Below are 12,293 nucleotides of genomic sequence, written 5' to 3'. Positions count from 1 at the left end.
CTTGTGTATATAGAGTCAAGAGAATAAAAAGTTGGAAGTGTTTATGATTGTGCAATAATTTATTTGTGTTTTCACATACACATATTTTACTAATTCGTGTATTTTATTCATTTTTGTTAGTTTGCCGAATGCCAATGTACATAAAGTGAAATCGACCCTTGTATTATTTACGTCTTTTTTGTTTTAATATTAAACGATTTGAAAATTTAAAAACAAAAACAGGAAAATGCTTCTATATTACAAAAAGTATAGGGTAAATAGCTTTAATAATACTCGAGTTATCGAATTAAAATCGGTCTATGGGGGATTCGAATCCCCCCTCTTCGGTCCGGCTAGGTTAAATAGACGTGTCGTATTTAAATACTGGAGAGTCGCCAAACATGTGTCTATTGAAATACGATAGATACATGTTTGGCAATTCTACAGTATCTGATAGCTCCTTAAAAAAAATATCAAAGTGTGTTTTTGCTCTCGTATAAACCTCGCAAAATGCAGATTCGATAGTATGAGTAAGGAGTGTCGATAATATGTAGATTGTTGTATTACCTTTTCCGCATCACTTTTCTCTTTGAGTGCCTTTTCATAATGTGGAATGTTTCCCTTTGCTCTGGAATGGTCGGGAATTATTTCCAGGAGTTCATTTGTTAAGGTCAATGCATTTGCAACATTCCCTGTAAATCATAAAGTTGAGTTAATTTAGCTAGGAATTAAGAGATTCCAAACTAGAATAACCTTCCCTTTTATTCGATTAATTATACTTTACTTAAATATTTCAATTCTGAGGCTACTTTTAAATAGATGTAAATAATTGCATTAGAAAACGGAAATGAAGTTTTGACAGATTAGTAGAACTAGTAAAAAATTATCGTAATCTTTTTGAAAGCAAAAACAAGAAAAGAACTACCAAAACCAAGAGAATCACTCTATGCAAGATATAATGAGTTTACATCTCAGAGTAATAAAAATATTACAATTTAGGGGCATTGTAAACTAATCTTAAATCACAGTGCTAGAAAATAGGAATCATGCAGTAGAGTAGGGATCGAACCTCAAATCTTTGGATTCTTCAAATCCCATGAGACTACTAGAGACTACAACCGATCGTGATACATCGTCGGGCATTCCAAAGTTGCGAATCTGCATTTTTGCCAGTTTTTAGTTAAATGTACCCCAAAAGTTCAATAAGAATATATACAATATTTCTTTCGAGACTTTGGCATTGAACTGAATACATTTTTACTTGTTTGTCTAATTTACTATGTTAAAATGTCAAATATGTTTAATTCGCAATTCCAGTGCCTCTGACTAAATGCTATTTATAACAATTAGTTTTTTTTATTTTTTTATTTTTGTTCTTTCCTTTTTTAGTAAAAAAAGTTATATTAAAATGATTTATTTTTAAATAAATTATAATTAATATACTTATTCAATAGTTATAATGTAAAATAAAATAAAAGTAAAATATTTAAAAAAATAAATATATATATTTAAAACTCCAAGTACAAAGTATTTTGGCGGATTTGTTGCTAAAAAGCAATATCTTCCAGGCAACCAAAAAACAGACTGGTCAAAAGAAGAGTTGGTCGAAATTTTGCACTAAAAAACCTTAAATATATACCAAAAGATCCGTACATACATGAAATAAAAATAACCTAATTAATTAAAAATAACGACTGTATTGGAAGATAAGGCTTGCACATATTAACATTAAAAAAAAGAGTATTATGTTATATATATTAAATGATAAGGAATGTGGAATCAAATAATGAGTTTGGAAGGAGAGAGAAAGAGGTACCAAGGAAAGAAAAGGGGATAAAAATATATATTTAAGAAAAAGACAGTAAAATTCAGAGAGTTTAGGATTTTGGGGATATATAATAATGTTTTAGGAGTTTCTTGAAGGTGGCTAGGGAAGGTGCATTTTTTTATATATTTTTTTTTCAAAGGAATAACCCACTAAGCCTCTATTTAGGGGCTTGTCAGCAGGTGGGATAGAGGGGATACGGAAGGAGGTAATGAAAAATATACCCACAACACCCAGACCAATTGAAAAAAAATCTTTCTTAGATTTTTTCTTGCAACTGTCGAGAATCGAACCCGTGACACCAGTTTCACAGTTGACCGTCTTACCAACTGCGCCACGGCGCCTGTCAAAGTAGTAGCTTATTCCAAATTCTAGCATTTATCTGCTGACAGTAAGTAAACCGGAAATCTTCCGCAACTCTCTTATCATTGGTTGATTTATATGAACTAGTGACGTCATGCAAAGTGGTTCAATTTTATTGAAATATTTTTTAATATGATTTTCGCACATTTTCTAGAAACTTTGTCTTATAATTTAATGCTCTATTTTTTACCGTACGCAAGAAAACATTTATTGTATCCAATTCCCCGTAGGGCTGAAGTTTAGGGCAAAGCATAGGGGCGATATATTTTTTTAAAAGCTTGAAATAGTCACTTACCTGACATGTAGGCCGAGAAAGCAAGGTACTCTAGTATTTCACTCTTAGGAACAGTTTTGTTAGATTCTATATCATGTTTACTGAGAGCTTCCGTCATCCACATCTCTGTGTGAACGTAGTCCCCTAAGTTATACGTCTGGCGACCTAATTCGAAGCAATCATGGGCTGACATTGGGGCGCTGGAAAAAGTTTTAAAATTGTAACTGGCTGATGAGCACTCACTCTATCAATGAAATACATCGTCAATACATTTGTGAATCTTTGAAGATTGAATTTTATTTCACAAGAATTGAACATAAAGGGTTTTAATAAAAAAATTGTGTCAGTTTGAAAAGAGTCATAAAAAATAAATTCAATAAAACGTTAACTAAAAGATATGCAAATAATATCTCATGAATGTCTAGGGTTTTTCCATTTCATTAATAAACACTAAAACTTTCAGTGTCCTGGCAAACAAAGAATGTATGTAAATAAGACAACTACTTATAGGCAGAAAGGTAAATGTTATACAGTTTATAAAGTGGTCATTAAGCCCAGCCGATTACAGACCATAAGGTATATAAATGAATATCTGAAAATTGTTTTCAGGCGTCGCCTAGTATGCAAAATAATTCAATTAGATAAATCTCTTCACAATAGTGAAGGTTTCAGCTCTTTAACTTAGGCAAATTGGTGAATGTTACACAGTGTAGTGGCCACTAAAACTAGCCAATGACAGATCATAAGCCCTGTAAATACCTAGACTTCCACATTTCCTTATCTTAAATGTTCTCCATACCTGTTGTAATTTGTTAAGCAAAATATCTGTTGAAAAGATCTCTAATATATTTTTTTGTAAAGTTTAACAAAGGAAGACTGAAATTAATAGTTATTCTTTACCTGTATGTGATGCCATTGAGTTTTCCTTCGGCTACTTCAGCCGTATCCAATAGGTAGAGGTCCTGAAGTCGCACTAGAGCGGCCGCTGCACCACTCAGGTCCTCATCATTTGGAAACTTTAACATTTCCTTCATAGTCGTCATATTCTTCACAAATGCTGCAAGTTAACATTTAATTTATTAATGGCTCATGCCTTTAACAAAGTAATAGATAAACAAAATGAGCAAAAAACTTCAGTGACCAACACAGAAAAAAAAACATAAATATTTAAGTCCATAACTTTAGCATAAAAGACAAAAATAAACAGTTTTGGAGTGACAGAAGCAATATATCATAATGTATTCCTTTATATTAGGCATGGGTAACTCAATTTTGAACTAGTTCAAAAAGACGGTTCGAACGCTTTGAGATGTTGAGCTGCAGCTCAAACTTCTCACAGCGGTTTATTGTGAGTTTCGTTTGAATCGTACGTGAACACGACTCTTTAGGTCAGCTGAGTCAGCGCGTTAGCGGTTATCCGGTGAACTATTGAGCTGATCTGCGAGCCGGTTCAAAACTCCAGCTCAAGTATTTGAGCTGCGAGCTGACCTGCTGCTAAAAAAATAATCTTGAGTTACGAGTTACCCATGCCTACTTTATACTAAGGTAATAAGCGCCAGATACAATATTACACATTGGTTATAATAGCTTGGAAAAGAAATGCTCAAAAAATACTAATTTTAATGTTTGTTTGCTAACATGACATGTAGGGTCGTAGAAAAGGTAACTACTTAGTGTAGTTCGTACTTGAGCGCAATATTTGGATAACCAATTAGTGCTATGTGTGAATTAAGCTTGATAGTCATAAGATAAAGATGTAAAAGTAGTAAAGAATCAGTTTTTAAACACATTAAATTATAATACTGGTGCCATGTGAGAGAAAACCTCGCCTTTTGAAACATTATAGAAAACGGCTTTGTTTTTTAGCTGTTAGTAATTAATTACAATGGTTAAATAAACATACTTGCTCCAGGATCATTCTCCATAATTTGTTCAGTCTGCATCCAGTCGGAGGAGAGTCTTTTTATGACTTTAAAAGCGTTTATGGGATTCGATAAATAATTGCTCACATCTTCCATAGCTGTAAGGTGCTCCTTCTTATATTCTTTATATTGTCTATAATAAAAAAAACAAATCAATTTTATTTACGGATAAGACTAAACTTATATTCACTATGTTAATGATAATTAGGTTAATTAGACTAATTATGTTTTGTTATTATTATGTTAACTTTGTTAAATAACTAATTTATAGCATGTTTCACATTTTGTAAAATGTTTCCCTCGGCAGGGGACACCCCCCAGTGAAAGAACATTATTCTGTTAAAAAAAAAAGAATACAAACAATGTAAAAGTATAAATAAATAAACATAAATATATACAATGAATTTTTTTTTCGTATCCAATTTCTCGTAGCACTGAACTTTCTCAATATACCTCGATAAAGAAGCATGTGTAGCTCCGGAACCTTTATTTTAACCTTATTATTTATTTGACTTCTTACAATTTACTCAGTATTAAAAAATAGTAATTAAGTTCGAACGAGTGGAGTTCATTCTTGGACCTCTAGGCCTCGATTATGATGGGAAGATTGATTGAAGATAAATTCTCTAGAGCGATTACGAAGATAAGAGTATTACGAATATAGGTAGTGACCGACCCCCCACCTTCAAGTTTTGGGTAGGTACATCGATATGAAACAAGGGGAAGCGTACATCACAGTACACATATCTACGCACTAAAGTGACATAACTTCAGTATGACGTCATAGTTGAAGATAAAATTCTCCCGACCGATTACAAAGATACAATACCAATCCCCCAATCACGTTTTGATGTAAGTACATCAGTTTGTGCCGACAGGTCTAGTACCCCTTGACACACATATCTGCACATTTAAAGTGACAAAAATTTTGTTCGACCGAGCAATTCTTCCTTTAATTAGGATTTATTTAAAATTTTAATCGTCATGAGATTGGACTTTTTTTCTTGAAGCCTATTGAAAATATTAGAGAAAAATAAGAAAATTTTGAAGTCGAATTAAATTCAGACATAATTGTCAGTTTGGAAAGCGAACGCCTAGATGAAAAAAATAATATCGCTAGATTCTGCCCTATTAACATATAAGAGTATCTAGACGTAAGAAAATTGCCACTATAAAAAAATAATTACTTATTATATTTTTTCCATCTGTTTTACTATCTTTCTGAGTAATGTATCGAGACGTTAAAGGAGCCGGCCTTGTAATCGCTCAGTAGATAAATATAGACGATCGTTAAGCATACCGTCTTGTCAATTGTCAAAAGTCATATGAAAATCATGTTCAAGCGAGCATTTTTTATTTAAATTGGAATCTATTGGAGTTTATAATCGCTTTGAAGTGGGCATTTTTTGCTTGAATTAGGATTTATTGGAGTTTATAATTACTTTGAAGTGGGCACTTTCTATCACAGAAGCCTATTTAAAATATAAATGAGAACTGGCACCGCTCGGGTTTAAACTGCGTAACTTATAAGCTTAGACTATACCCTGTCTGCGTAATCCATAAGTGTGAAATCACTACAATTAATAACATTAATCATAAACGTATAAACATATTTAATGTTCATGAAGTACGGAATGCGGAAAAATTCTTTGGGGTCATTCATTGGTTGGACTCGATCATATGACGTCGAGATGACAAGTCGGTAGAACAAACCATAATGCATGGATAATAGGGAAATATCATACTACGAATACCGATAAAAATATTATATTTGAATAATATTTTTGAGTTTGTCCAAATTTTTGTAGACAAGGACTGGATTTAACTCCCTGGGGAGCTGTTTATATTAACATATTACAACAGAGATGAAGAACATTTAAGAGAAATCCACCTGGTCCATGAAGAAGTATAGAAATTGAAAAAATAACATTTTCAGGCGTTGCCTAGTATGTAGGTGAAATAATTCAATTAGATGAATCTCACCCGCATAAATAAAGGTTTCAGCTCTTTAACTTCACAAACATCAACAGATAAAAGAATTGAAGGTATATAGATGTTCGAATATGGGCAGAATGGTGAATGTTACACAGTGTGTAAAGTGGCCACTTAAACCAGCCATTGACAGGTCATAAGCCCTGTAGATACCTAGACTTCTATATTACCTTCTCTTAAATGTTCTTCATCTCTGTTGTAATATGTTATTATATATGAAATGGATTTAGAAAATTAATTGTATTTTCAAAATCAATATGGATGTTGTGTACGATTCTACAATAAGGTGACTCTTGAAATTCATTTGATTTTGTCAAACACAGCCTGTTCAGAAAGAGCTACTATAGAGTCGAAGAATATTTGCAGCTTAGCATTAGATTCGTGATTATTGATTATAATTTGTTGATTTTAGTTTTTTTATCTAAATTGTGTTGTTGATTCAAATTTTTTCGTTTGATAGGTTTAATTTACTAATTATCAATTTTTATTTTAAAGTTACAATTTTACTGACGATTATAGGAGATTCGATGAATCCTATGTGAATAATGATAATGATAATGATGATGATGTGGAGACATGTTTTCATACATAACTTTCAAAAAGAAATGATTAAAAAAGATGTCTCTACAAAAACGCGACATGTTTGGCCTTGATAATTGTGGCGTCAAGATTCGTGACGATGTTTTCTTTAAATTCAAACAGTCACAAACAAAGTGACGTATTAGGGGGGTGGCCAATGCAATGGACCGTTTTAATGGGAATTCAAAGTTATAAATTAAAAAATGTTTTTTTTATGCTACTAATAAGCGTAATCCAATTAGTAATAAGTAGTAAAAAATCATTTTACTCGACAGTATTTCATACACCCCTATTAATTTAAAATTGTAAAAAAGCGATATTTCCATATTTTGGAGGCAAGATTTTTATAAGAAAAATAAAGAATCGCTTACTTCCGCAGCAGTTTCAGTCTGTCTTCTTGGTAGCGCACATATGTGTGGAGGGAGTCCAGCAATATACCCTCCGTTTCTAGAAGACCTTCCATATCGGCGAGGGCAGTGAACACTTCAGCTCTCGTCTTCCAGCAGACCAGACCCAAAACCAGGCACCAAGATGTGCACCACAGGAGATTCATTGTCAACTATCTGAAAAGAAGAGACGTTATTAAAAAAAACTTCAATATAGCTTACAATAGAAAAACAAAACGTAAATACATCGGAACCTCTTTTTACGGGAGGGATTTTTTTTTTATTCTAAAAGGGTGCTCAAGAAACTCCAATAGCTTCAACAAATCCTCTGGTTCTTCCCAAAAATTGAATTTAAAAATGTTTTGTTCTCTGCAATAATTTTCGTTATAGCTTTCAAGCGCATGTATATTGTTTGGAAATAGTAATAATTAGTATGTATTTTAATAATAATTAGATAAAAGTTAATATTAGGACATTTATGTATTATGTTTGAACAATTTTAAGACGAACTTAAAAATATATATACTAAAAAAAATAGCTCAGATCATCTCTCTTAAAATATATTGTGTAGAATTTTACAAGAATCCACATGTAAACGGCCCTTTACTACTAAATTCTTAGAGTAACCACCTAATAGAGTCGCCCATCTCGGAGAAAAAGCATTCTATGATTGATGTAATAACTTATATTTCCATATAAGTTATTAATTTAAAAACTAATTGTACAAATAATTTAAATGAAAATACATTCTATGATTATTAATCACGAAGTTAGCTACAGATTACAGCAATACAACGGACCGTGGGTACAGTACCCGGCAGTAAATAAAATACATCGGGTTTAAGAATGAGACTGTCGACTTTGTTGAGCGTCGTCTCTGTCCCAGGAGTTCGGTATCCGTATGCATGTATGTATGAAAAAGACGACGCTCTACAAAGCCGCAGTTTGCCGATTACGCTGGCAGTCTCTTTCTTAAGCTTGATGCACTTTATTTAATGCCGGCTACTGTACTTGGGTTAAAAATCGTAAGCGCTAACCGAAACCGTCCATTACACGTTTGTTGACTAAACTAAAAACAAACCAAAAACTTGGAACGCTTTTGTTCTATGCAATGCTTAAGGGCTTCTCTAGATAATTATTGCTCTGAGACTACACCTCATATTAGTGTTTTCCAAAATTTTAAAGTCTTATGAATTATTTCCCTTATTTGCTGTTTTTTGTCTAATTTGACTAGACATAAATACGATTTGTATTACTTAATGACACACATCAGAAATTCATAAAATTCCGTGAAACATAAATATGTAGGTATAACAAAACCGAAACTAATTGAGAAGAATGACCGTAACAGATTTCAATGATAATTATTCAACTGCCTGAGCAACTATTAAAGTGCTTGAAGTTCATTCGTCACTTCTCGCTGCCTTTAAAGTACAATAAATCATACATTGTACGTCCTTCAATTATGTTCATAATGCCCCCTGAACTGATTCAAACCCAATGAAAAAGGAAATCGCCTTAAAATACGATATATATATTTGAAGCAGTAAGTTGCGATTTTCCGTATTAAACCATTCAACTATTTATATAAATTATCCAAAATACGATTTACTGCATTCGTTTTATTAAAAAAATAAACTTAATCAACAATTAAGCGGGAGGACCTACAACACGGTAATCTAAACGACCGAAAAGGTAGTTATCCAGTTCCTTTATATCGAAATGATTCGTAGATACGTACGTAAGGAGAAAGATCAGTGGTTTTTTATTATTTGTATTTATAAATATATATATATTTGTAAAATTATGTAAAATGTATTGTATTATCAGCGCTATGATTGCCCTCTCTTATCATTGGTTGATTCGGAAGAACTAGTGCCCTCATGCAAAGTAGCTCGTTTTTATTACAATATTTTTCGGACTAGAAGACACCCGTTTTTAGTCTGAAAATTAAACCAAAAGTTGGGGTGCGTCTTACGTATTCCAATGCGTATTATTGTCTAAAATATTTTTTTTTCCTAAAAATTGATAAATACATTTTGAGGTGCGTCTTATAGTCCGATGCGATCGTTCGCAAAATATGGCATTTTCTTGATTCATTTTCAAGAAATTTCGCCGTACAATTTAATGTTCTAATTTTTACCGCGCGTAAGAATACATTTTTATATCCGATTTTTATAACTTATTCAATATTGTGCATGCAACGAAAAAAAGGCAATTAGCGATTAAATCGACCAATTAGCGCTTTCGCCAATGGGCATCTTCAGACTAGTGAGTGAAATACGCATTTTGCACAAAACAGCCAAACATAATATTGAATGATGCCTCTTCAAACTTTGAATGTATGAGGAGACATTCAACATGTTTTTTAATTACAGGTAGTTTTGAATTAATGAATTTATAAAATTAAAATACTTATATGTATTTATCCACATCAATTTATTAGTAGAGGCAAAATTAGCAGTGGATGTGAATGGAGTCCTGGTCCCGACCCTGATTTATGGGGTCGAAGCATACACTTGGAAAAACAGGGATGAAAGTAGGCTAAATGCTGTCGAAATGCGATCTCTCAGGCAAATATAAGGTAAAGCTACGTACGATAGATGCACAAATGTTGAGATCTGTACATTATGTAAGGCTGAGATAAGCATTATCGACAAAATCAAGAAAGGAGCTCTGCGCTGGTTTGGACATGTAGAGCGAATGGACGGCGAAAAAACGGATAAGAATATTTACAATGCGAATGTTGATTGATGCAGAAATAGAGGAAGACCGATAAAGACATGGCATGACCAAATCCAACAAATACTTGAAGATGGACATTTCAAAAGTCGGAATAATTGGCGCGCGTGCATGAGAGGGTGTATAAATGAAGAGGAAGCGAGATCTGTATGCAAAGATATAGAGATGTGACGTTCTATCCTCTCTGCCTACCCTTACGGGGAAACGGCGTGATGGTTTGTTGTTGCTGTAATTAAGCGAACTAGATTTCTGGAGACGTTCATTCCATCAGCATGTCAGCATCTATACCATAAGATTTTTCTACTGCTGTGGGTGTTTTCTGCATATTGAGAAATGACGTTTTTGTGATTAATACAATTTTCAGAAGGCGATTATTACAGTTTTTTGTATGAAAGCGGCCTGGCTATTTTTAGCAGGACATAAAATTGATCTTACTGCACCCGATAACACTACTATCCTTTTTTCATTGTGGACTGGATGCTTTCGGCATAACTACGTTCAAAATACGTTTTTACTTATCGAGTTGTGACAACATAAAGTTTAGATTTTTTAAAAACCGTTCTCACGTAAATTTGAAGAAAATCACGAGCGTCGTTGTTCTACGATCACGAAGAGTGATATGTTACATAAATATAGAGCTTGAAAAATGAAGAAAAACTGGTTTTTAACAAAACTATTTGTTTGAATGTGTGAACTTTAGGGCATATTTTTAATGGGTAAAACCGCGTTTTGAATGAATAGCGTGTTTTTTCTAATATATTTAGATACGATTTTTTTTTTAAATCTGGACAAATCATTTTTGATGTTTATTCAGAGTGTTATTTAAATCCTGTCACATCCGAAACCACGATGATCATTATGAGCAAGTAGACATATTGGTACATTAAAATAAATTTTTAGAACGAATAAATTTCTTAAAAAAAAAAATTTAAAAAAAAAACAAATGGTTGCTTACTCCTGTAGGGGTGAAACGAGGAGGGGGAGCCTGATACACTGTCAACCGCACGGCCGCGCTCCCCTCGATCTCCCCTGCAGAAGTAAGCAACCATTTTTTTTCTTTTAATATTTTATTTTCTTAAAAAAATTTCATTCTAAATATTTTTTTTAATATGCTAATATGTCTTCTTACCTATACTGATCATCGTGGTTTCGGATGTGACAGGGTTTAGAATACCCTGTATATCTCGCTTCTCCCCTGCCGAAGTAAGCCGCAATTAGTTTTTTTTTAATATTTTATTTTTTTAAAAATTCTTAGTTTTAAATTTTAAAAAAATATACTAATATGTCTTCTTGCCTATACTGATCATCGTGGTTTCGGGTGTGACAGGGTTTTAAGAACACCCTGTATTTATAAGAGGGCTGGAAGTAGAGGTTACAAAGGGCACTAAAAATATTTTCCCAAATACTATTTTATATCTAAATTTATAATACAAACATTTATTTTGTAATTTATAAGAAAAATTCTTGCTCTAAAAAATGAATACAGTTTTTTATTAAACTGTAAAAATGGCATCTGTCTATGTCCATAATAATAATATAAACATTAAATTTGTTAAAACTTAACAATATAAGAAAAATTATAGACCTTTTAAATTTATTCAAAATTGTAAATTCAATATGGGAATGCTCTGAACTGTTATCTCTCATCAACTTCAGGGTGCCTGGAAGAATGACTAGACAGGTGCCACCGTTTTGTAGCAACAATTCACGGACAGTGTATACTTGTAATGCAGTATTAAATAAACTTCATGAACTCGGCAATAGTTATTCCCACGTATCTGATATATTTAGTGTAGGGTATTGTTCCTATAGAACAAACCTTTTGAACTTTTTCAAAGATGGTGAATGGTAATTATATTTATTTATTCATGCATTTCATATACAATTTTTTGTTCACTTTGCCTAGCTGTGTGAAACAGTACTTATGATTTTCTTGTTGTTTTATTGTAGAATGTTTTATTATTTAAACTTTCTACTGAATATGCTGTATAATTTTTAGGTTATTTTTTTTAAATATAAGTCTTGTATAATTTTTGGTGTGATTTTATTTTTTTAAATTTTGTTTTTAATATTCATGTTTTTTAAAAAATATATATATTAAGCCAAATATGTTGATATTATAAATATTTGTAAAAAGCAGATTTGCCGTTTATGTTAATAAAATAAAATAAATAAACAATACAATTAAACAAAGAAGAAAGAATAAATGAAATTAATTTTAATAATTAAAA

At 32.2% G+C, this 12,293-nt stretch overlaps 1 protein-coding gene across 2 annotated transcripts in view; it reads right to left on the bottom strand.

Moving 5' to 3' along the window:
• Positions 1 to 12,293, bottom strand: part of PH4alphaEFB (prolyl 4-hydroxylase subunit alpha-1) — a 53,389-nt gene that overhangs the window by 6,549 nt on the left and 34,547 nt on the right. The window contains exons 2-6 of one of the 2 annotated variants that reach the window (XM_088228700.1): positions 7,306 to 7,497; positions 4,345 to 4,496; positions 3,342 to 3,498; positions 2,463 to 2,641; positions 547 to 671 (exon numbers count right to left, since the gene is read on the bottom strand). In XM_088228700.1, the coding sequence (XP_088084826.1) occupies positions 547 to 671; positions 2,463 to 2,641; positions 3,342 to 3,498; positions 4,345 to 4,496; positions 7,306 to 7,487 (795 nt within the window). In that variant the 5' untranslated portion in view covers positions 7,488 to 7,497. The remainder of the gene's footprint in view (positions 1 to 546; positions 672 to 2,462; positions 2,642 to 3,341; positions 3,499 to 4,344; positions 4,497 to 7,305; positions 7,498 to 12,293) is intronic. The other variant, XM_088228701.1, reaches the window with a different exon arrangement.

This window comes from Micrasema longulum, unplaced genomic scaffold (assembly GCF_059751315.1).
Source record: "Micrasema longulum isolate JH-2025_06_02 unplaced genomic scaffold, ASM5975131v1 h1tg000604l, whole genome shotgun sequence".
Classification (NCBI taxonomy): domain Eukaryota; kingdom Metazoa; phylum Arthropoda; class Insecta; order Trichoptera; family Brachycentridae; genus Micrasema; species Micrasema longulum.
The sequence above is the reverse complement of the archived record's forward strand: the minus strand, read 5'-3'. Positions and strand labels throughout refer to the sequence as shown.